At 38.0% G+C, this 26,646-nt stretch overlaps 1 protein-coding gene across 3 annotated transcripts in view; it reads left to right on the forward strand.

Annotated features, from left to right (window-relative positions):
- The window catches only part of LOC136029161 (glutamate receptor 4-like), a 93,351-nt gene that overhangs the window by 25,369 nt on the left and 41,336 nt on the right, over positions 1-26,646 (forward strand). For all 3 annotated transcript variants that reach the window (XM_065707260.1, XM_065707261.1, XM_065707262.1), the window contains one exon: positions 17,304-17,502. In XM_065707260.1, coding sequence (XP_065563332.1) covers positions 17,304-17,502 — 199 coding nt within the window. The remainder of the gene's footprint in view (positions 1-17,303; positions 17,503-26,646) is intronic.

The following is a 26,646-nucleotide window of genomic DNA, read 5'->3' on the forward strand; positions in this document are numbered from 1 at the left end:
CAGCTTGCTCTCCATCAGCTCCTACAGATTTATGGGAAAAATATAAGTCAAAAATGTCCGAAGATATACTTCATCGAAAACAGTTAGAGACGTCAGACATGACTTTTGATTTTACATCAGAAATTTATAACTACACTTTAGTTGTTATAGAAGATTTGTGCATAAGTATGGCAAACAAACCTCTTCAGGGTTTGGGAATGCCTTCACCTAACCGTATCGCTGCTGTTTCGAGATGTGTAGAATTGGATCGTGAACAAAGTTACAGTACGAGTGATCTATTGTCGTATGTACAAAATAACATTTCCAAGTTAACGTCGGAACAAAAAGACATTTATGATACGATAATGCATTGTGTCGATAACAACGTTGGAGAAATTTTCTTTTTGGATGCGCCAGGAGGTACTGGTAAAACGTTTGTGATAAAACTGATTCTGGCATCAATTCGATCTAAAAATGATATAGCGTTGGCAATTGCGTCGTCCGGAATAGCCGCAACATTGCTGCCTGGTGGAAGAACTGCTCATTCCGCTTTGAAATTGCCTCTGAACTTGCATTCTACAGAAACTCCCACGTGCAATATTTCCAAATCATCTGGGATGGGTAAAGTATTGCAGCAATGCAAACTTATTATTTGGGATGAGTGCACAATGGCACACAAAAAATCGCTCGAGGCTCTGGATCAATGCTTGAAAGATTTGCGAGGGAAGTCGAAACCCTTTGGCAGCACCTTAATATTGCTTGCGGGAGATTTCAGGCAAACATTACCTATAATACCTAGATCAACTCCTGCAGACGAAATGAATGCTTGCCTGAAAAATTATAATTTATGGGCACACGTAAAAACATTAAAATTAACTACAAATATGCGTGTCCGATTGCAAAACGATGACTCTGGTCAAACATTTTCAGATCAATTGCTGGCAATGGGAAACGGAAAGCTCCCAGTAGACTCAATTTCAGGACGTATACAACTACCTGCTGATTTCTGTAATTTAGTGAAGTCCAAAAATGAATTGATTGAAAAAGTATTTCCGAATATTCTAAAAAATTATAAAAATAATAAATGGCTAAGTGAAAGAGCGATTCTCGCACCCAAAAATATAGACGTCCACGAAATCAACAATATTGTTTTGACCAAGATTCAAGACCAGGCAGTCCTTTACAGGTCAGTCGACACAGTTTTGGAACCAAATGAAGCGGTTAATTATCCATCTGAATTTTTAAATTCCATAGATCTTTTAGGGTTTCCACCACACGTGTTACAACTAAAAATAGGCGTACCAATAATACTTTTAAGAAATATAAACCCACCAAAGCTTTGCAATGGCACTCGACTTGCCGTAAAAAAAAACAATGGAAAACCTAATAGAGGCCACAATCCTGACAGGGCCTTTTGAGGGTGAGGCTGTTCTTATTCCTCGCATTCCCATGATTCCAACAGATCTGCCTTTTCAATTTAAAAGATTGCAATTCCCAATTCGATTAGCATTTGCAATCACCATTAACAAAGCTCAAGGTCAATCATTAGAAAAATGTGGTATTGATCTTAATACTGATTGTTTTTCCCATGGACAATTGTACGTTGCATGTTCGAGGGTCGGTAAACCTGACAATCTATTTATATGCAGCGAGAATTGGACAGCGAAGAATGTTGTATATTCGCAAGTTTTACGCAGTTAATTTGTATTTCGGAACCAAATGAAGCGGTTAATTATCCATCTGAATTTTTAAATTCCATAGATCCTTCAGGGTGTCCACCACACCTGCTACAACTAAAAATAGGCGTACCAATAATACTTTTAAGAAATATCAACCCACCAAAGCTTTGCAATGGCACGCGACTTGCCGTAAAAAAAAAACAATGGAAAACCTAATAGATGCCACAATCTTGACAGGGCCTTATGAGGGTGAGGCTGTTCTTATTCCTCGCATTCCCATGATTCCAACGGATCTGCTTTTTCAATTTAAAAGATTGCAATTCCCAATTCGATTAGCATTTGAAACCACCATCAACAAAGCTCAAGGGCAATCACTAGAAAAATGCGGTATAGATCTTAATACAGATTGCTTTACCAATGTACAATTGTATGTTGCATCTTTGAGGGTCGGTAAACCTGACAATCTATTTATACGCACAGACAATGGGACAGCGAAGACTGTTGTATATTCACAAGTTTTACGTAGTTAATTTGTATTGTATCTATCTATCTATCTACCTATATAAAAACGAGTTGTGTGTATGCATGTTTGTTTGTTTGTAAAAAGAGCGTTTGCATATGACGTCATTATTAGTACATACGGCTTTGTATATGGACAGACAATGGGAAAGCCAAGAATGTTGTATATTCGCAATTTTTACGTAGTTTGAAACACATATATAAATCTATCTATATTCACAGGTGGGACACAGGGACACAACTACAATGGCGCGTAACTAATATGGCGCGTAACTAATATGGCGCGTAACGACTTACGTGCGAGGGGGGGCTTGAGGGGGCGCGAAGCGCCCCACCAACTAGGTGTTGGGGTGGCGCGAAGCGCCACCCCAACAGCTAGTCTAAATATAAAAAAATAAGTTGTCTGTCTGTGTGTCTGTCAGGTGACGTCATGTTTCTGTGTCGACTGACGTCATGAAGTTAGTTGTCGTCATTTTTGCTATGACGGTGACGTCATTAAAGATATTTAAGACATATATGTTCACGTAGAAATCTATTAATGTTTAAGTTTAAAATGACTGATGAACTTACAATGGCAAAAGCCGATGAAGATGCTCAAAGAGTCTATGCCAAAAAACTTGCTGCTGATAGAGAAAGTCAGAAAAGAAAGCGTGCCGAGGAATCAAAAGAACAGCAAGGAAACAGGCTTGAGGCTGATAGAGAAAGAAAGAACAGAAAGCGTGCCGAGGAACTACCAGAGCAACGCGAAAGCAGACTTGCTGCTAAAAGAGAAAGTGAAAAAAGAAGGCGTGCCGAGGAATCAAAAAAACAGCAAGAAATCAGGCTTGCTGCTGATAGAGAAAGTAAGAAAAGAAAGCGTGCCGAGGAAGCACAAGAACAGCAAGAAATCAGGCTTGCTGCTGATAGAGAAAGTAAGAAAAGAATGCGTGCCGATGAATCAGAGCAACCTGAAAATTATCGCCTGGAATTCAGGTACAGCCCAGTCGATGATTATAGCTTGAGTAGATGTGTTCAAATCGGGACAGTGTCTAAAATTTGTCCCTATTGCAAGGCCTTGAAATTCAATGGTGAAACAAAGGGAATGTGTTGCGCCTCAGGAAAAGTTAAACTTCCTCTATTGGCTGCACCACCAGAGCCATTGAAGACTTTCCTTACTGGAACTACGTCAGATTCTAAGCGTTTTTTGTCACAAATCAGAAAATACAACTCATGTTTCCAAATGACGTCGTTTGGAGCCCAAATCGAAAATCCAAATCAATTTATGTCTACTTTCAAAGTAAAAGGGCAAATTTATCATAGAGCAGGGTCCCTTCTACCATTTTCAGGCGAGAATCATAAATTTTTATAATTGTACTTCATCAGTGATAGAAATTCTGAATTGAATGCACGTTGCGAAATTTCTCCCAATGTTGAAAGGACAATCGTTCCCCAATTGCAACATCTTTTCCACGAAAATAATAATTTAGTGCGTCTGTTCAAAACAGCCATCGATTTGATGCCTACTGATACGCATAAAATTGTTATTTCTGCTGACAAAACGCCTCCTGGCAAACATGTGCGTAGATACAATGCTCCAACTATCGACGAAGTGTCAATCGTTATGGTCGGTGATCAGTTTTTACCTCGAGATATTATTCTTCATAAGCGAAACGCTCAGTTGTTAAGAATTGCTGAAACTCATCGATGCTACGATGCCCTACAATATCCTATCATTTTTTGGGATGGAGCCGACGGCTATCACTTTAATATTAAATTGATGAATCCAGCCACTAACAAAGAAATGAATAAGAAATGCAGTGCAATGCATTATTATTCCTATAGAGTAATGATTCGGCAGGATGAAGAAAATTATATTTTAAAATGCCGTGAATTGTTTCACCAATTTGTCGTTGATATGTATGCTAAAATTGAATCAGAACGTTTGCTATATATCCGCCTGAATCAGACCAAGCTCCGCTCTGAACAATACATTCATTTGCGAGATGCAGTTATAAATGACGGTAATACCACAAACGTTGGAAGACTAACAATTTTACCTTCGTCATATGCTGGCAGTCCCCGTCATATGCATGAATATGCTCAAGATGCTATTGCGTATGTTCGTCTCTATGGTCGTCCAGATTTATTTATTACATTTACATGTAATCAATCTTGGGACGAGATACTGCAGCTTTTACTTCAAGGACAATCGGCGGTTCATAGGCATGACATTACGGCCCGTGTCTTCCGGCAAAAGTTGAAATCACTGATAAACTACATAGTAAAACTTTAAGTGTTTGGGTCAGTGCGATGCTGGATGTACTCAGTGGAATGGCAAAAACGAGGTTTGCCACACGCACATATACTAATCTGGCTACATAAAAAAATTACTTCGAACGAAATTGATGATGTGATTTCCGCTGAAATACCTGATAAAAATGTCGATAAGGGGTTACATGATATTATTGTAAAAAATATGATACATGGACCTTGCGGTGCATTGAACGAAAATTCACCATGCATGGCCAAAGGAAGGTACACAAAGCAATATCCTCGACTTTTAGTATCCAACACAATTACTGGCAATGATGGTTACCCACAATATAGAAGAAGATCTACTGAAGATGGCGGTAAAACAGCAATAATAAAGAAGCGTAACGGTACCACCATCGAAGTAGATAACCAGTGGGTTGTTCCATATTCCCCATTATTATCAAAGACATTTAATGCAAACATAAACGTTGAATACTGGAACTCCGTAAAGGCAATCAAATACATATGTAAATACGTAAACAAAGGCAGTGACATGGCAGTTTTTGGCTTGCAGCCCGAAATCAAAGATTTCGACGAAATCGTACAATATCAGGCTGGAAGATACATAAGCAGTAATGAAGCTGTTTGGCGAATTCTTTCATTTCCGATACATGAACGTAGTCCAGCTGTTGTTCACTTAGCGGTACATTTACAGAATGGTCAACGTGTTTATTTCTTGGAAACCAACGTGCAACAAAGAGCCCTGAATCCACCGTATACAAAATTAACAGCTTTTTTTCGCTTTGCAAATACGATTCTTTTGCAAAAAACTGCTGTATACTGAAGTGCCTTCGTATTACACGTGGAATACTAAAAATAAAGTATTTGAACGTCGAAAACAGGGTAAGTCAGTCGACGGCCAACCTACCATCTTCAAAGATACCACGATAGGAAGACTCTACACCGTTCACCCCAATCAACATGAATGCTTCTTTCTACGCCAGCTTTTGGTGAATGTACCCGGTCCGACATCCTTTGAGTATTTGAGAACTGTAAACGGTACTATACATGACACTTACCGTAGTGCATGCCAAGCTCTGAATTTATTGGAGAATGACCAACACTGGGATAACTGCATCAATGACGCGTGCGAAACGTCAACCCCAAGTCAAATTCGTGCATTGTTTGGCATCATTTTAACAACTTGCTCTCCATCAGCTCCTACAGAGATATGGGAAAAATATAAGTCAAAAATGTCCGAAGATATACTCCATCGAAAACAGTTAGAGACATCAGATATGACTTTTGATTTTACAGCAGAAATTTATAACTACACTTTAGTTATTATAGAAGATTTGTGCGTACGTATGGCAAACAAACCTCTTCAGCATTTGGGAATGCCTTCACCTAACCGTATCGCTGCTGTTTCGACATGTGTAGAATTGGATCGTGAACAAAGTTACAGTACGAGTGATCTATTGTCGTATGTACAAAATAACATTTCCAAGTTAACGTCGGAACAAAAAGACATTTATGATATGATAATGCATTGTGTCGATAACAACGTTGGAGAAATTTTCTTTTTGGATGCGCCAGGAGGTACTGGTAAAACGTTTGTGATAAAACTGATTCTGGCATCAATTCGATCAAAAAATGATATAGCATTGGCAATTGCGTCGTCCGGAATAGCCGCAACATTGCTGCCTGGTGGAAGAACTACTCATTCCGCTTTGAAATTGCCTCTGAATTTGCATTCTACTGAAACTCCCACGTGCAATATTTCCAAATCATCTGGGATGGGTAAAGTATTGCAGCAATGCAAACTTATTATTTGGGATGAGTGCACAATGGCACACAAAAAATCGCTCGAGGCTCTGGATCAATGCTTGAAAGATTTGAGAGGGAAGTCGAAACCCTTTGGTAGCACATTAATATTGCTTGCGGGAGATTTCAGGCAAACATTACCTATAATACCTAGATCAACTCCTGCAGACGAAATGAATGCTTGCCTGAAAAATTCTAATTTATGGGCACACGTAAAAATATTAAAATTAACTACAAATATGCGTGTCCGATTGCAAAACGATGACTGGGTCAAACATTTTCAGATCAATTGCTGGCAATTGGAAACGGAAAGCTCCCAGTAGACTCAATTTCAGGACGTATACAACTACCTGCTGATTTCTGTAATTTAGTGACGTCCAAGAATGAATTGATTGAAAAAGTATTTCCGAATATTCTAAAAAATTATAAAAATAATAAATGGCTAAGTGAAAGAGCGATTCTCGCACCCAAAAATATAGACGTCCACGAAATCAACAATATTGTTTTGACCAAGATTCGAGACCAGGCAGTCCTTTACAAGTCAGTCGACACAGTTTTGGAACCAAATGAAGCGGTTAATTATCCATCTGAATTTTTAAATTCTATAGATCTTTCGGGGTTTCCACCACACGTGCTACAACTAAAAATAGGCGTACCAATAATTCTTTTAAGAAATATCAACCCACCAAAGCTTTGCAATGGCACGCGACTTGCCGTAAAAAAAACCATGGAAAACCTAATAGAGGCCACAATCTTGACAGGGCCTTTTGAGGGTGAGGCTGTTCTTATTCCTCGCATTCCCATGATTCCAACGGATCTGCCTTTTCAATTTAAAAGATTGCGATTCCCAATTCGATTAGCATTTGCAATCACCATTAACAAAGCTCATGGTCAATCATTAGAAAAATGTGGAAAAACTGATTGTTTTTCCCATGGACAATTGTACGTTGCATGTTCGAGGGTCGGTAAACCTGACAATTTATTTATATGCAGCGACAATTGGACAGCGAAGAATGTTGTATATTCGCAAGTTTTACGCAGTTAATTTGTATTGTATCTATCTATCTATCTATCTATATAAAAACGAGTTGTGTGTATGCATGTTTGTTTGTTTGTAAAAAGAGCGTTTGCATATGACGTCATTATTAGTACATACGGCTTTGTATATGCACAGACAATGGGAAAGCCAAGAATGTTGTATATTCGCAATTTTTACGTAGTTTAACTCCTGCAGACGAAATGAATTCTTGCCTGAAAAATTCTAACTTATGGGCACACATAAAAATATTAAAATTAACTACAAATATGCGTGTCCGATTGCAAAACGATGACTCTGGTCAAACATTTTCAGATCAATTGCTGGCAATTGGAAACGGAAAGCTCCCAGTAGTGGGAAAGCCAAGAATGTTGTATATTCGCAATTTTTACGTAGTTTGAAACACATATATAAATCTATCTATATTCACAGGTGGGACACAGGGACACAACTACAATTGCGCGTAACTAATATGGCGCGTAACGACTTACGCGCGCGGGGGGGCTTGGGGGGGGGCGCAAAGCGCCCCACCAACTAGGTGTTGGGAGGCGCTAAGCGCCACCCCAACAGCTAGTATATATATATATATATATATATATATATATATATATATATATATATATATATATATATATATATATATATATATATATATATATATATATATATATATATATATATATATATATATATATATATATATAATATATATCTATATATATAAAAATAAGTTGTCTGTCTCTGTGTCTGTCTGTCTGTCAGGTGACGTCATGTTTCTGTGTTGACTGACGTCATCAAGTTAGTTGTCGTCATTTTTGCTACGACGGTGACGTCATTAACGGTATTTAAGACATTTGTTCACGGAAAAATGTTTAATTGTAAAATGACTGAAGAACCTACAACGGCAACAGCCGAGGAAGCTGCTCAAAGAGTTTATGCCAAAAAACTTGCTGCTGATAGAGAAAGTAAGAACACTCACTCACTAAGAACGGGACACTCAAAGAGAAATTACAGACCGGGACACCGGGACACAAATGACGACCGGGACACAGGGACACAACTACAACGGGGACGCCGGGGGCACAGGGGGATATAAAAATGGGGATATAACTTCCGCAAAGGAGTAATGATGTCAGAAGCCCCGAAATACCGAATTATTTTCTTTCACACAGTTCGTGGTAACGAACTGTGGGTAAGGAGCGACCCGGCTCAATAGTAAACGAAACTCTAAATAATAGAATTTTGATGCTAAAATATACATCAACAGAATCGGATTTTTATGCTGATTTTAAATATATAAGTTTCATCAAATTTGGTCTTTGTCATCAAAAGTTACGAGCCTGAGAAAATTTGTCTTATTTTAGAAAATAGGTGAAAACACCACCTAAAAGTCACACAATCTTAACAAAAGTCACACCATCACATTCGGCGTATCATAGAACCCTATAGCAAAATTTTCAAACTCCTATCTACAAAAATGTGGAATTTCGTATTTTTTGCCAGAAGACAAATCACGGGTGCGTGTTTATTTGTTTGTTTGTTTTTTTTCTTTTCCCTAGGGGTTATCGTGTCGACCAAGTGATCCTAAAATGATGCAAGATGGCTAATTCTAACGGAAATAAAAAGTTCTAGTGCCCTTTTTAAGTGACCAAAAAAATTGGAGGGCACCAAGGCCCCCTCCCACGCTCATTTTTCTCCAAAGTCAACAGATCAAAATTTTAAGATAGCCATTTTGTTCTGCATAGTCAAAAACAATAATAACTATGTCTTTGGAAATGACTTACTCCCCCACAGTCCCTGGGGGAGGGGCTGCAAGTTACAAACTTCGACCAGTGTTTACATATAATAATGGTTTTTGGGAAGTGTACAGTCGTTTTCAGGGGATTTTTTTTGGTTTTGGGGGTGGGGTTGAGGAGAGGGGGCTATGTGGGAGGATCTTTTCCTGGAGAAATATGTCATGGGGGAACAGAAATTCAATGAAAAGGGCGCAGGATTTTCTAAAATTACTATAAAAAAAAAACCCCAAGCCCCCCACGCGCGTAAGTCGGTACGCGCCATATTAGTTACGCGCCATTGTAGTTGTGTCCCTGTGTCCCACCTGTGAATATAGATAGATTTATATATGTGTTTCAAACTACGTAAAAATTGCGAATATACAACATTCTTGGCTTTCCCACTACTGGGAGCTTTCCGTTTCCAATTGCCAGCAATTGATCTGAAAATGTTTGACCAGAGTCATCTTTTTGCAATCGGACACGCATATTTGTAGTTAATTTTAATATTTTTACGTGTGCCCATAAATTAGAATTTTTTAGGCAAGCATTCATTTCGTCTGCAGGAGTTAAACTACGTAAAAATTGCGAATATACAACATTCTTGGCTTTCCCATTGTCTGTGCATATACAAAGCCGTATGTACTAATAATGACGTCATATGCAAACGCTCTTTTTACAAACAAACAAATATGCATACACACAAATCGTTTTTATATAGATAGATAGATAGATAGATACAATACAAATTAACTGCGTAAAACTTACGAATATACAACATTTTTCACTGTCCAATTGTCGCTGCATATAAATAGATTGTCAGGTTTACCGACCCTCGAACATGCAACGTACAATTGTCCATGGGAAAAACAATCAGTATTAAGTTCTATACCACATTTTTCTAATGATTGACCTTGAGCTTTGTTAATGGTGATTGCAAATGCTAATCGAATTGGGAATTGCAATCTTTTAAACTGAAAAGATAGATCCGTTGGAATCATGGGAATGCGAGGAATAAGAACAGCCTCACCTTCAAAAGGCCCTGTCAAGATTATGGCCTCTATTAGGTTTTCCATTGTTTTTTTTTTACGGCAAGTCGCGTGCCATTACAAAGCTTTGGTGGGTTGATATTTCTTAAAAGTATTATTGGTACGCCTATTTTTAGTTGTAGCACGTGTGGTGGAAACCCTGAAAGATCTATGGAATTTAAAAATTCAGATGGATAATTAACCGCTTCATTTGGTTCCAAAACTGTGTCGACTGACTTGTAAAGGACTGCCTGGTCTCGAATCTTGGTCAAAACAATATTGTTGATTTCGTGGACATCTATATTTTTGGGTGCGAGAATCGCTCTTTCACTTAGCCATTTATTATTTTTAAAATTTTTTAGAATATTCGGAAATACTTTTTCAATCAATTCATTTTTGGACGTCACTAAATTACAGAAATCAGCAGGTAGTTGTATACGTCCTGAAATTGAGTCTACTGGGAGCTTTCCGTTTCCAATTGCCTGCAATTGATCTGAAAATGTTTGACCAGAGTCATCGTTTTGCAATCGGACACGCATATTTGTAGTTAATTTTAATATTTTTACGTGTGCCCATAAATTAGAATTTTTCAGGCAAGCATTCATTTCGTCTGCAGGAGTTGATCTAGGTATTATAGGTTTGCCTGAAATCTCCCGCAGGCAATATTAATGTGCTGCCAAAGGGTTTCGACTTCCCTCTCAAATCTTTCAAGCATTGATCCAGAGCCTCGAGCGATTTTTTGTGTGCCATTGTGCACTCATCCCAAATAATAAGTTTGCATTGCTGCAATACTTTACCCATCCCAGATGATTTGGAAATAGTGCACGTGGGAGTTTCTGTAGAATGCAGATTCAGAGGCAATTTCAAAGCGGAATGAGCAGCTCTTCCACCAGGCAGCAATGTTGCGGCTATTCCGGACGACGCAATTGCCAACGTTATATCATTTTCTGATCGAATTGATGCCAGAATCAGTTTTATCACAATTATAAATATATATATATATATATATATATATATATATATATATATATATATATATATATATATATATATATATATATATATATATATATATATATATATATATATATATATATATATATATATATATATATATATATATATATATATATATATATATATATATATATATATATATATATATATATACTAGCTGTTGGGGTGGCGCTTCGCGCCACCCCAACACCTAGTTGGTGGGGGCGCTTCGCACCCCCCCAAGCCCCCCCGCGCGCGTAAGTCGTTACGCGCCATATTAGTTACGCGCCATTGTAGTTGTGTCCCTATGTCCCACCTGTGAATATAGATATATATATATATATATATATATATATATATATATATATATATATATATATATATATATATATATATATATATATATATATATATATATATATATATATATATATATATATATATATATATATATATATATATATATATATATATATATAAAAGCATGCCTATATATATATATATGCCTATATATATATATATATATATATATATATATATATATATATATATATATATATATATATATATATATATATATATATATATATATATATATATATATATATAATATATATATCTATATATATAAAAATAAGTTGTCTGTCTCTGTGTCTGTCTGTCTGTCAGGTGACGTCATGTTTCTGTGTTGACTGACGTCATCAAGTTAGTTGTCGTCATTTTTGCTACGACGGTGACGTCATTAACGGTATTTCAGACATTTGTTCACGGAAAAATGTTTAATTGTAAAATGACTGAAGAACCTACAACGGCAACAGCCGAGGAAGCTGCTCAAAGAGTTTATGCCAAAAAACTTGCTGCTGATAGAGAAAGTAAGAAAAGAAAGCGTTCCGAGGAATCACAAGAACAGCAAGAAAACAAGCTTGCGGCTAAAGAACGCAAAGCCGCGCAGTTAGATGAAAATCCACCTGGACAGCGAGAGTCAAAACATATCAAAACTGAAAATGATAGCGATGATGATTGGGTATGGGATTTTGACTTGGATAAGGTCATCAATGCCTACCAGATTTAAGTTAAAAAAAACAAAGGTTCGTCGATATGTACTTCATAGTGACGCTGAAAAATAAAGAAGAAAAAGAAAACTGAAAAAAGAAAAAAGGTAAAAAACTAAAAAGAAAAACACTCAAAGAGAAATTACGGACCGGGACACAAATGACGACCGAGACAGAGGGAATACAAGTGACGACCGGGAACCTCAAACAGAAATTACACACTGGGACACCCAGACACAAATCACGACCGGGACACAGGGAATATAAATGACGACCGGGACACAGGGACACAACTACAACGGGGACGCCGGGGGCACAGGCAGGATATATAAATGACGACCGGGACACAGGGATTGTTCGAATAGAAATTAGAGACTGGGACACCGGGACACAAATGACGACCGGGACACCGGGACACAGGGAATATAAATGACGACCGGGACACTCAAAGAGAAATTACAAACTGGGACACCGGGACACGAATGACGACCGGGACACAGGGAATATAAATGACGACCAGGACAGAGGGACACATCATTAGAATTATGAGGTATAGATCTGAATACGGATTGTTTTTCCCATGGACAATTATATGTTGCATGTTCAAGAGTCAGTAAACCTGACAATCTATTTATATGCACAGACAATGGGACATCGATGAATGTTGTATATTCGCATGTTTTACGTAGTTAAAAACATATATTTATATCTATCTCTATTCACAGATGGGACACAGGGACACAACTACAATGGCGCGTAACTAATATGGCGCGTAACGACTTACGCGCGCGGGGGGGCTTGGGGGGGTGCGAAGCGCCCCACCAACTAGGTGTTGGGGTGGCACGAAGCGCCACCCCAACAGCTAGTATATATATATATATATATAAATAAGTTGTCTGTCTGTGTGTCTGTCAGGTGACGTCATGTTTCTGTGTCGACTGACGTCATGTTTGTCAACTGACGACATTACAGACCGCGACATCGGGACACAAATGACGACCGGGACATAGGGAATATAAATGACGACTGGGACACTCAAAGAGAAAGCGACCGGGACCCAAGGAATGTTCGATTAGCAATCACCATCAACAAAGCACCGGGACACAAATGACGACCGGGACACAGGGAATATAAATGACGACCGGGACACTCAAAGAGAAATTACAAACTGGGACACCGGGACACAAATGACGACCGGGACACAGGGAATATAAATGACGACTGGAACACAGGGACACAACTACAACGGGGATGCCGAGGGGGCACAAGGGGGATATATAAATGACGACGGGGACACAGGGAATGTTCGACTAGCAATCACCATCAACAAAGCTCAAGGGCAATCATTAGTATAATGAGGTATAGATCTGAATACGGATTGTTTTTCCCATGGACAGTTATATGTTGCATGTTCAAGAGTCGGTAAACCTGACAATCTATTTATATGCACAGACAATGGGACAGCGAAGAAAGTTGTATATTTGCAAGTTTTATGTAGTTAAAACATATATATATATATATATATATATATATATATATATATATATATATTATATATATATATATATATATATATATATATATATATATATATTTATATATATATTCACAGGTGGGACACAGGGACACAACTAAAATGGCTTGTAACTAATATGGCGCCACCCCAACAGCTAGTATATTTATAGGTTTTGTTGCCAGTAAAATGCAAATAACACATTAGGCCATAACTTTTACGGTTTGAAGAAGGGAAGTGGGCAGTAGGCAAACCCCTGTTTGTAGTAATTTCTGTTTATTTGGGTTTGACCTGAATATTCAACAAATATTTATTCGTTTTAAGATGCTTTTAATCATTTATATCAGTATCTGTTCTTTTTATGTTTGATTTTTCAAATTATTATTTTAATTTGTGATTGTTTTGGTTTTATCTATTTTTTTATAGCAATTTCTGGCTCTATAGAGTTTGATTTATTATAGGGATTTGTTTCTGCTCGTCTTTAGCTTAATTAAATAAAAAAAAAAAAAACAAGTTCTTTCAACTGAAAGTAAGGAGTGACATTAAAACTTAAAACGACCAGAAATTACTTCGTATATGAAAGGGGCTGCTTCCTAATCAACGCCCCACTCTTTACGCTAAAGTTTGACTCTTTCTCTCAACTCTTCTTTTTAAAACAGTAAAAACTTTAGCGTAAAGAGCGGGGCGTTTATGAGGAAGCAGCCCCTTTCATAGACGAAGTAATTTCTGTTCGTTTTAAGTTTTAATGCCGGTCCTTACTTTCAGTTGAAATCTTTTTTTCTAATTTCTGAACGTTTTTGAATCCATGCATGTTTTGATTTTGGCTCTCCGCAGAGGAATAATTAAAACGAAATTTGCATTTTTTTTTTGGCTAAATGGCTTTCTCATAATTTTGATCGAATGATTATCCCCCTCTTCTCAACCCTCCCCCCAACCAAAAAACTCCTCCTGAAAACGCCTGTACACTTCCCAATAACCATTACTATATGTAAGCACTGGACAAAGTATATAAATTGTAGCCCCTCCCACGGGGACTGTGGAGGAGTAAGTCGTCTTCAAAGAAATAGTTATAAGGTTTTTCGACTCCGCTGAATAAAATGGCTATCTCAGAATTTTGATCCGTTGACATTGGGAAAAAAATGAGCGTGGAAGGGGGCCTATGTGCCCTCCAATTTTTTTGTCACTTAAATAGGGCACTAGAACTTTTCATTTCAGTTAGAATGAGCCCTCTTGCAACACTCTAGGACCACTTGGTCGATACGATGACCCCTGAAAAAAAAATAAACACGCACCCGTGATTTGTCTTCTAGCAAAAAATACGAAAATAATTAGCGTGGGAGGGGGCCTAGGTGCCCTCCAATATTTTTGGTCACTTAAAAAGGGCACTAGAACTTTTCATTTCCGTTAGAATGAGCCATCTCGCAACATTATAGGATAACTGGGTCGATACGATCACCCCTGGGAAAAAAATAATTAAAAAAAATAAATAAACGCGCATCCGTGATCTGCCTTCTGGCAAAAAATACAAAATTCCACATTTTTGTAGATAGGAGCTTGAAACTTCTACAGTAGGGTTCTCTGATACGCTGAATCTGATTTATGACTTTTAGGGTGTGTTTTCCGCTATTTTCTTAAATAACGCAAATTTTCTCAGGTCGTAACTTTTAATGCGTAGGACTAAACTTGATGAAACTTATATATTTAAAATCAGCATTAAAATGCGATTCTTTTGATATAGCTATTGGTATCAAAGTCCCATTTCTTAGAATTTCGGTTTCTATTGAGCCGGGTCGCTCCCTACTACATTTTGTCGTGTTTTATTTATCAAGTTTTATTATTCGTTAATATAATTAATATTTCTCCAGTTTCTTAGGTCTTTCGCTAAATAAGTAAAATATCCGATTAAAAATTGCTTTTTTTTATCCGTAAAGTTGCTTTTTTTTACAAATTTTGTAAGCACCCTGATACTTTCCTATTTCCCAAAAAATATTTGGTCCCATTGGTTAGCCTCGGCATTGTTTCTTTACGTTTCAAGTCAATTGGGAAAGATTATTTACGGACTATTTCGTACCCTATATACGGGGAGGGGGAAGCCTGTCCCAACTAAAAAGGATGTTCGCCTTTTTGGGCCCAATTATCGGGGGAATCAATTTTTTTTCTTGAAAATTTGAATTACCACAGTCCAAGGACTTAGTTTTATGCTCCAATCTGTGGGACCAATTAAGACCACCCAGCACATTAGAGCCCTGTCGGCCCAGGGACCGACAATTTTATGTTTCAAGTTGTCCTGAAAAAAGTGCTGCTATTTCCTTATATGTGACCCCTTGCCATCCTCCCTTAGAAAAATTGTACATTTGTTTACTCTTAAGCCAAAGGCTTGTGGCTGTAAGTTTCAAACTGATCAGGAGCAAAAGACTTTTTTGCCCAGTTCAGGACCCCCTATCACCCATCCCATTTCAGAAAAAACGTGTTGCTCTCAGCTTAGGATGCACTGATCCCAGAAATTTTCGAGCTAAGTCAGAGTCCCAAAATCAATCATGCCCAAATTTTCAAACCAGTAAACTTTTGTGCAAATAATTGACAATTGCATAACTTAGGCCCCTTGTTCCAGGGACTGAAGGGGTCATCTTTTTCTTAGAGTCATATGTTTAGAAGATTTCGACTTTTTGAACGAAATGATCATCTAGAATTTTTAACTCGATATCATGGGGGTTAAGGGGGGATTGGTTAAAAAATGGGAAGGAAGGGCTATCAATATTAAACGGAAAACATTTTTGGTCATTAAAAAGTTATCTAAATAATTTAATATGCAATCGAATGGGCCCTTGAAATAGTTTCTATGACCATCTTTTCCATACAAAGTTGACAGATGTAAGAAAAACACTCAATTTTGAGTTCAGTGGATTTATTAACAAATTAAAATGTAACTCTCGCATGATCAAAATAATCCCATTTCTATGAATTCTTTTCCCCGATCCCTAGGTTATGGCCTTCGTAATTGACGATATTAGGTCATATTGGAGGAAAGAGTTCCCGGTATTACTCGAAAAACAATCAGAAATTAAATTAGGAAAAATAAGTTTTTTCACCTGAATTTAGGGAGCAACGATAAAACTTAAAATGAACATAAATTACTCTATACATGAGGGAAGTTTCATTATCCTCAATACCTCACTCTTTACACTAAAGTTTGACTTTTTGTCTGAATTTCAAGAACAACTCCTGAAACACAAAGGCCGTTAGAAAAAGAAGCTTTCTTGAAAGTTCTAAAAAAACTTTAGCGTAAAAAGCGAGGTATTGAGGAGGGGAAAGCCACCTCATATACAGAATAATTTCTGTCATTTTTAATTTCAATGCTACTTCGTACTTTCAGCTGAAAAAATATGATTTTTTAATTTAATCTATTTAAAATAAAACACTTCGTGGTAACGAACTATAAGCAAGGAACGAGTCACCCTAACCTAAGCTTGGCCTAGTCTATCTATTCAAGCTTGGGACAGAGTTGAGGAGTCTCAGACACAATGAATAGACTAACGTCACTTTTATAGCGACAAGCATTATTGCTTACCGTTTGATGTATTAATAAATAAATAAATATAATATCTTATATATGCTTTTAAGTGTGCTTTCATTTTCTTATAAATTAATAAATCAAATTAATTAATATAAATAGATCTGTATCGGGAAGAATCGTTGGTGCTGTATGGTGGTTTTTCACCCTGATTCTGATATCTTCATACACTGCCAATCTTGCTGCATTTCTAACAGTTGAAAGAATGGTTACTCCTATCAATTCAGCTGACGATTTGGCAAAGCAAACAGAGGTGGAATATGGTACCCTTCAAGCAGGCTCTACAAGAGACTTCTTTAAGGCAAGTCAACAATTTTAAACACATTGATTTAAGGCTGTATCTAGGAGGGGGTGGGCTAGGGGTTTGACAACCCCTGAAATGTTTGTCTAGCTCGTAAAAACGTAACAAAAATGGATATATAAAAAAATTATGCGTTTTTGAGGTTTTCTTGTGTAACTCCCCCCCTCCAAAAAAAATTCTTGTTTAAAACACTCCCTCCCCAAAAAAAATCCTGGATAAGGCCCTGCCTTCACTCTTATTGTACTTTTCTAAGCAATATGAAAACAATAGTGACAAGAATCAGATGAATAATAGCAATGATTGTTATAATGAATATGAATACAAGTTTGTTAATAAAGATTATGAAATCGAGCATTGTATTACAGCATTACATTTATATTAATCTTAATATTTTAGTACCAATAGTAACACTATCTAAGAATTATAACAATATTATATCTAACTAGCTGTTAGGGTGGCGCTTCGCCCCAACCCAACACCTAGCTGTTGGGGGCACTTCCCCCCCCCAAGCCCCCCCACGTGCGCGTACGTCATTACGCGCCATATTAGTTACGCGCAATTGTAGTTGTGTCCCTATATATATATGCGCATATATATATATATATATATATATATATATATATATATATATATATATATATATATATATATGTGTGTGTGTGTGTTTTTAACTACGTAAAACTTGCGAATATACAACATTCTTCGCTGTCCCTTTGTCTGTGCATATAAATAGATTGTCAGGTTCACCGACTCTGAACATGCAACATATAATTGTCCATGGGAAAAACAGTCCGTATTCAAATCTATTTCTCATTATTCTAATGATTGCCCTTGAGCTTTGCTGACGGTGAATACTAATCGAACATTCCCTGTATCCCCGTCGTCATTTATATATCCCCCTGTGCCCCCGGCGTCCCCGTTGTAGTTGTGTCCCTGTGCCCCGGTCGTCATTTATATTCCCTGTGTCCCGGTCGTCATTTGTGTCCCGGTGTCCCAGTCTGTAATTTCTCTTTGAGTGTCCCGGTCGTCATTTATATTCCCTGTGCCCCGGTGTCCCGGTCATCATTTGTGTTCCGGTGTCCCGGTCTGTAATTTCTCTTCGAACATTCCCTGTGTCCTGGTCGTCATTTATGTATCCCCCCTGTGCCCCCGGCGTCCCCGTTGTAGTTGTGTCCCTGTGTCCCGGTCGTCATTTATATTCCCTGTGTCTTGGTCGTTTTTTGTGTCCCGGTGTCCCAGTCTGTAATTTCTCTTTGAGTGTGCCGGTCGTCATTTATATTCCCTGTGTCCCAGTGTCCCGGCGTCATTTGTGTCCCGGTGTCCCGGTCTGTAACAACTTCATGACGACATACAGCTCTATCCTTATAATGACGTCAGTCGACAAACATGACGTTAGTCGACACACAAACATGACGTCAGTCAACAGACAAACAACTTATTTATATATATATAGATGATAACAATATTAATTGATAATAACAACATTATGAAAATCCTCAAAATAAGCCATAATTTTAGGATATTTTATCTTTCAACCATCATTGATAAAGTAGCTTTAATTATATATATATTATATACATTTAATTAATTAATTATTATATATATATATATCTATATATATAAAAATAAGTTGTCTGTCTGTGTGTCTGTCAGGTGACGTCATGTTTCTGTGTCGACTGACGTCATGAAGTTAGTTGTCGTCATTTTTGCTATGACGGTGACGTCATTAAAGATATTTAAGACATATATGTTCACGTAGAAATCTATTAATGTTTAAGTTTATAATGACTGATGAACTTACAATGGCAAAAGCCGATGAAGATGCTCAAAGAGTCTATGCCAAAAAACTTGCTGCTGATAGAGAAAGTCAGAAAAGAAAGCGTGCCGAGGAATCAAAAGAACAGCAAGGAAACAGGCTTGAGGCTAATAGAGAAAGAAAGAACAGAAAGCGTGCCGAGGAACTACCAGAGCAACGCGAAAGCAGACTTGCTGCTAAAAGAGAAAATGAAAAAAGAAGGCGTGCCGAGGAATCACAAAAACAGCAAGAAATCAGGCTTGCTGCTGATAGAGAAAGTAAGAAAAGAAAGCGTGCCGAGGAATCACAAGAAAAGCAAGAAATCAGGCTTGCTGCTGATAGAGAAAGTAAGAAAAGAAAGCGTGCCGAGGAATCAGAGCAACCTGAAAGTTATCGCCTGGCATTCAGGTACAGCCCAGTCGATGATTATAGCTTGAGTAGATGTGTTCAAATCGGGGCAATGTCTAAAATTTGTCCCTATTGCAAGGCCTTGAAATTCAATGGTGAAACAATGGGAATGTGTTGCGCCTCAGGAAAAGTTAAACTTCCTCTATTGGCTGCACCACAGGGTTGCCAAAACTTTTTGGGACTAAAGTGTCAAATTCAGCAAAAAAGTGTCCCTTTAGAAAATTAGCCAATATACGTTAAAAGTTGACAAAAAAGGCTTTAAATGGTTTTCTCGCGACTCCAGGGCCAGATTTACATTCTTCTTTTTCAAGTAAAACCAAAGCGGTTCTTCAAATAAGTAAAATCCCAAGTAAAACCTCAAATCGCCTAATACACGAAGAAGAATAAGAATTCCGTACAAGTTCTCGGGTTCACTCGAACATTCGGTTGTACTGCTTATTCTTCTTCCGAAAACTCAGTAAAGCCCTGTTTTTATTATGGCGTTTTCCGGCACCAGAATTGGCTTTGCCGCTTTTTGGACGACAGTTTTCATTTTCGTCGTTTTCGGCAAAAAATTTGAAAGTTCAGTTTTATTTCATGAACTGCAGGAGATTCTGAATAATTTGTGCTGCGCTTGCGGTGTCACAGGAACGTAAAGTAAAGTTGGAGTACAACTAAGATGAATGAAAAAACGTGTTGTTTAGTTCTTACGTTTTTAGCCAAAATGTCTACTCTGTACGGCGAGAAAACGAAAACAGTGATAAAACCTGTCTTCACTATTAGTCGCCCCAGCCGTCTCGGCCGGAAAACGCCATAATGAAGACATGGCTTAAAAGATCTGCACAAACAGACCACAGATACGATGTCTGTCGCTGCCTACATGGCTTAATTGCCCTTGCTCCCTCTTTTCCTTCAGTAGCATATCAGATCTTCTGCAAAAGTTTGTCGACCATTTCCCGCAGACTGATATCAAAAGCGAGTGAAAGGCGCTAGGCTTGAAACGTGCTTCACATCTCCGTGCTTCACCAGGCTTTTGCCAACAGGTTAGGTAAGGCTGCTCTCGCAAAAATGTACAACCAAATCGTTATTTTATCCAAACATTAATGTATTCATGAGATCAATTAACTAGGAGATCAAACTTGACAAGGAGCGAAATAATGACAAGACAAACCTCACTTATTCTGTATAAAGCCAATTTATTCTTCAAAAAGCAAAGAAATGTCAAATTCTTTGCAAATAGTGGCAATACAAAAATCACATGTGCTCAATCAAATGTTGAAATAAAAAAGAACAAGAGCTAAGAGCTCATATGGCACTTGTGACGAGGCAAGAAGAGCTAAGAGCCAAAAGATCATATGGTATGAGCTCTAGCAAAATTCTATGAATCAATAGATTGATTATAAAAGGAAAATAAGAGGCTTAATGCCGGTCAGGATTTAAAATAAGAGCTCTGAGTCACGATGTCATTCTAAATATCAAAATTCATTAAGATCCGATCACCCATTCCTAAGTTATAAATACCTAATTTTTTCTAATTTGTCCTCCCTTTAGCCCCCCAGATGGTCGAATCTGAGAAAACGACTTTATCAAGTCAAATTGTGCAGCTCCCTGACACGTCTACCAATTTTCATCGCCCTAGCCATCCAGAAGCACCAAACTCGCCAAATCACTGAACCCCTCCCCCCAAATCCCCCAAAGAGAGCGAATCCAGTACGATTCTGCCAATCAAGTATCAAGGAGCACAAGATCCTTCTAAATATCGAATTTTATTAAGATCTGGTCACCCTTTCGTAAGTTACAAATACCTCAATTTTCAAAATTACCCCCCCAAATTCCAACAAAGAGAGCAGATCTGGTCCGGTTATGTCAGTCACATATCTTAGACAGGTTTCTATTCTTCCCATCCAGTTTCATCCTGATCTCACCGCTTTAAGTATTTTCTAAGATTTCCGGTCCCCCCAACTGCCCCTCCCCCAATTACACTTGATCCGGTTGAGATTTAAAAAAAGAGATCTGAGTTACGAGGTCCTTCTAAATATGAAGTTTCATGAAGATCCGATCACTCCTTCGTAAGTTAAAAATACGTCATTTTTTCTTATTTTTCAGAATTAACCCCCCCCCCCCAATAGAGTGGATCCGTTCCAATTATGTAAATCACGTATGTAAGACTTCTGCTTATTTTTCCCACCAAGTTTCATCCCGATCCCTCCAATCTAAGCGTTTTCCATGATTTTAGGTTCCCCCACCCCAAACTTCCCCCAATATCACCAGATCCGGTCAGGATTTAAAATAAGAGCTTTGAGACAAGATATCTTTCTAAATATCAAATTTCATTGAGATCCGAGCACCCGTTCGTAAGTTAAAAATACTTCATTTTTTCTAATTTTTCAGAATTAACCCCTCCCCCAACTACCCCAGAGAGAGCGGATCCGTTCCAGTTATGTCAATCATGTATCTAGGACTTGTGCTTATTTTTCCCACCAAGTTTTATCCCGATCCCTCTACTCTAAGTGTTTTCCAAGTTTTAGGTTTTCCCCCTCCCAACTCCCCCCCATGTCACCAGATCCGGTCAGGTTTAAAATAAGAGCTCTGAGACACGATATCCTTCTAAATATCAAATTTCATTGATATCCGATCACCCGTTCGTAAGTTAAAAATACCTCATTTTTTCTAATTTTTCAGAAATAACCCCTCCCCCCAACTACCCCAAAGAGATCAGATCCGTTCCGTTTATATCAATTATGTATCTAGGACTCGTGTTTATTTTTCCCACCAAGTTTCATCCTGATCCCTCCATTCTAAGTGTTTTCCAAGTTTTAGGTTTCCCCCTCCCAAATACCCCCCCCCCCAATGTCACCAGATCCGGTCAGGATCTAAAATAAGAGCTCTAAGACACGATATCCGTCTAAACATCAAATTTCATTGAGATCTGATCACCCGTTCGTAAGTTAAAAATACCTCATTTTTTCTAATTTTTCAGAATTACCCCCCCCCCCCCAACTATTCCAAAGAGAGCGGATCCGTTCCGATTATGTCAATCATGTATCTGTGACTTGTGATTATTTTCCCCATCAAGTTTCATCCCGATCCCTCCACTCTAAGTGTTTTCCAAGATTTTAGGTTTCCCCCCTCTAACTCCCCCAGTGTCATCAGATCCGGTCGGAATTTAAAATAAGAGCTCTGAGACACAATATCATTCCAAACATCAAGTTTCAATAAGATCCCATCACCTGCTCATAAGTTAAAAATACTTCATTTTTTCTTTTTTTTTCCGAATTAACCGGTCCCCCACTCCCCCCAGATGGTCAAATCGGGAAAACGACTATTTCTAATTTAATCTGGTTTGGTATCTGATACACTTGCCAAATTTCATCGTCCTACATTACCTGGAAGCGCCTAAAGTAGCAATACCGTGACCGACAGACAGACCGACAGAATATGCGATTGCTATATGTCACTTGGTTAATACCAAGTGCCATAAAAAGCACAGAAAACCAAAGAGAAAGGCTTTTTGTTGTCAAGAATAGCTTTGGTTTTTCTAAGAAAATCCGTTTCTCTCTGCCCAATCTCTTTCTTCTGAGGAGATTTGGACGGCGTCTGTAAGAGACAATAAAAAGGCTTATTTAATCGCAATCCTTTTCACCAAAAGCAGAATGGTGCAAAACAAATGTCTAAGCAAATCCGAAATATTTTTGCGCTTGGCCTTTACCATCTTCGCGGCTCAAGATGGATTGAACCGAAAAACCTAGACAGCATGGAAAGGCCTTTATAAGGGAAAGACTGTGCTGGATTTCACATACGCTGCATTCCATTTCATGAAGGCTTACGAAAAGTGAGCAGATACAGAATGAATCGGATTCCAATACAGGAAGCGTTATACAGAGGTCCAGCCACATTCTGGGTTCGGAAAAGGCCAAGTTTTTCAAGAAAGAAAGGAGAAAATTTCAAGAATGTTAGAGTACGAAAGGAAACTTTAATGCAGAATTCCTGTACGAGAAATCTGTTTAAAGCTTCAGCCTTCATTTTTGAAAAAAAAAAATCAATTTTTACTGGTTAACCATTTTGGAGAAAAAAACTTCGGCTACTGCAATCTGATTTCAGTTATTTGTTTTTCTGATTGGTCAGTCAAATAGGTCAGGTTCAGATTCATTCTCTATTTGTTCATCCTTATCGCCAGCCTCGCAGTACCACATCGAAAAAATGTTAAGTGATATTGGTGGAATCTGCCACCGATCCACCGATGCAGCGCTACGAGTAACCATCTGCTTTACATGGATGAGGGAATCCACAGTTTTCACTTCCAACCGATTTCGTAACTTAGTTTTAATGTTTGTTGGTTGAGAAAACTGTCTTTCGGCACCAGCACCTGAGTGAGGTAACGCGCATAAGTTCAACGAAAAGTTTGATAGTTCAAAGAATTTGGGAGTGCCGTCGGGATTCTTCAAATCTAACAAGAGCTTCTAAAAATAAGATGGTGAGGACACTAGCTCTTCACCACCAGAGTTCAGGATCATTTCTTCTTTGAAATCTGGCAGGCTCACAGCCACTGGTTTTCGAGACTGTCTCCAGCAGACTATCTCGCTCTGGCTTTTCCCCAGGAGTTCGCTAGATCTGCTGGTCAAAGGACTAATCGTTTCAACAGTTCCATTCACGGCAACTTTCGGGACTAAGTATTCGAGAGCTTGTAATGTCTTATCTTTATGATTGACCCGGTTTCTCATCTGCTTCACCAGTTCGATGTAGAATCCCAAGCAGGTCAGCCTAAACTGTTCAACAGCTTTCCCTGATGCTCCTTCTTTATTCAGAAAAGCTTCTGTATTGGAACCACACAACACAAATTTCACATCTTTGTAGTTTCGGGGCTCAAGAGGCAACTCAAAAGCATCACTTCTGTTCAGGATTTCTAGTTTCATGAAGCTCTTGATGGCTTTCAATGTCGATCTGAAGCTTGTTATCAAAGTTTCCCCAGACTGAAACTGTACGTTCAAGGTATTTATCTTACCAAGCAAAATGGCATATCACCAGACATTGGCTGTCAATGGACACTCAGTTTATCACCAAAGGCTGTTTATACAGTGCATAGTGATGTTTCCAGTTCACAAAAATTTGTTAAGATAGTCCATAAGGTTAGATATGAAATTATGTGCCTTGAGGGTAGATTTAAACAATGGCACAAGAGTCAGAACTTGTCATAACCATTGTCAGAAAGACGAGAAAAACATTGTCAGAAAGACGAGAAAAACCAATGTTTCATTAGGTCAGCAATAACCACAAAAAAAAATACTGTTGATGTGTCAGATTTTACAGCCGAACTAGCAGGCCTTCCTCAGCAAAATAGAAACCTCACTTTTTCGCATCTTCATGACAGTGGTATAAAGAGGTCAATACAGAGTCCTTTCACATTTGAACTTTTTATGTTTCGGGGTGTCAGAGAATCAAAACTGAGACACTGAGTGGTTACACAACTACTTCAATCTGAAAAACTGTCCTAACTGAAATAACTGTGTAAACATTATGCTAAAAAAGAGTGACCACATCTTTGTTAACTACTTGGTTTATAGGTATAGAATCTACAATACTAATAGAATGAAAATCTGGCATATACTCTCAGGTAGAGATGCATAAAACTAAATGAGGAAAAAACCCAAGTTGGCTAAGTTAGCATTGCCTTCGGCCAACCTGCTTGTTTACATATCTGTGGCGATTTTAGACGCTTCATAACTTGTTTTGTGTGCATAACCTTGGAAAGCTTGGTTGGTTTCAATAATAGTCTTCTGTTTCTTCTTTAAACAGTCCACCAGGTTACAGCATGTAAAGCGAAACATGTTTAACTCCCGTTCTTGCATCCTTTCATCACTTTTGGCAAAAAGCACATTTCGTTAGTTAGCACTCGGTACACTGGATATGATGTTCAGTCTATGATAGTATTACATGTTCTTGACAGTTACCAGAGAATTTTCTAGTGGGTTAAACTGTACCCATATGGGACAGGGTCCACCCTCTCAAATGCGTGTGAACCTAAACTGCATATTTACTAAAAGCCTAATGTCTTAATTCAGGAAATCAACTGAGGTTCACCCTCGTCCAAAAAATGATCAAGCAGCAGCAAATCAGATCAGGATCAGATAGTTTGCTACTACTTACTATCAAGGACGCACCTCTGCATACTCCTGTATACTAAAAGTCATAAAACACCTTAAGCTTTTACTTACCAGCAGTTATACGCTTGCTTCAGTTTTTTTCTCAAAAACAAACTTTTTCTAAACTCTCTTGAGCAAGTCACATGTGAAAAAGAAATCAGTGCGGATACGATAAAAAAAAAAATCTCTAAGACGGAAACAAACCTGAAAAGCACAAAACACAAATTAAAAGCAGTTGAAGTTAAAAAAAAAACTGAAAATAAATACACATGGTGTTGATTTTGAAAAAATGCCAAAAAGTGTCCCTTTTTTCCAAAAAGTGGCCTTTTTCTACCTAATAGTGGCACGGTGTCACCAAGAGTGAAAAAGTGTCAAAAAAGCACTAAAAGTGTCCCTTTGGCAACCCTGCTGCACCACCAGAGCCATTGAAGACTTTCCTTACTGGAACTACGTCAGAATCTAAGCGTTTTTTGTCACAAATCAGAAAATACAACTCATGTTTCCAAATGACGTCGTTTGGAGCCCAAATCGAAAATCCAGATCAATTTATGTCTACTTTCAAAGTAAAAGGGCAAATTTATCATAGAGCAGGGTCCCTTCTACCATTCTCAGGCGAGAATCATAATTTTTTACAATTGTACTTCATCAGTGATAGAAATTCTGAATTGAATGCACGTTGCGAAATTTCTCCCAACGTTGAAAGGACAATCGTCTCCCATTGCAATATCTTTTCCACGAAAATAATAATTTAGTGCGTCTGTTCAAAACAGCCATCGATTTGATGCCTACTGATACGCATAAAATTGTTATTTCCGCTGACAA

Source organism: Artemia franciscana, chromosome 7 (assembly GCF_032884065.1).
Source record: "Artemia franciscana chromosome 7, ASM3288406v1, whole genome shotgun sequence".
Classification (NCBI taxonomy): domain Eukaryota; kingdom Metazoa; phylum Arthropoda; class Branchiopoda; order Anostraca; family Artemiidae; genus Artemia; species Artemia franciscana.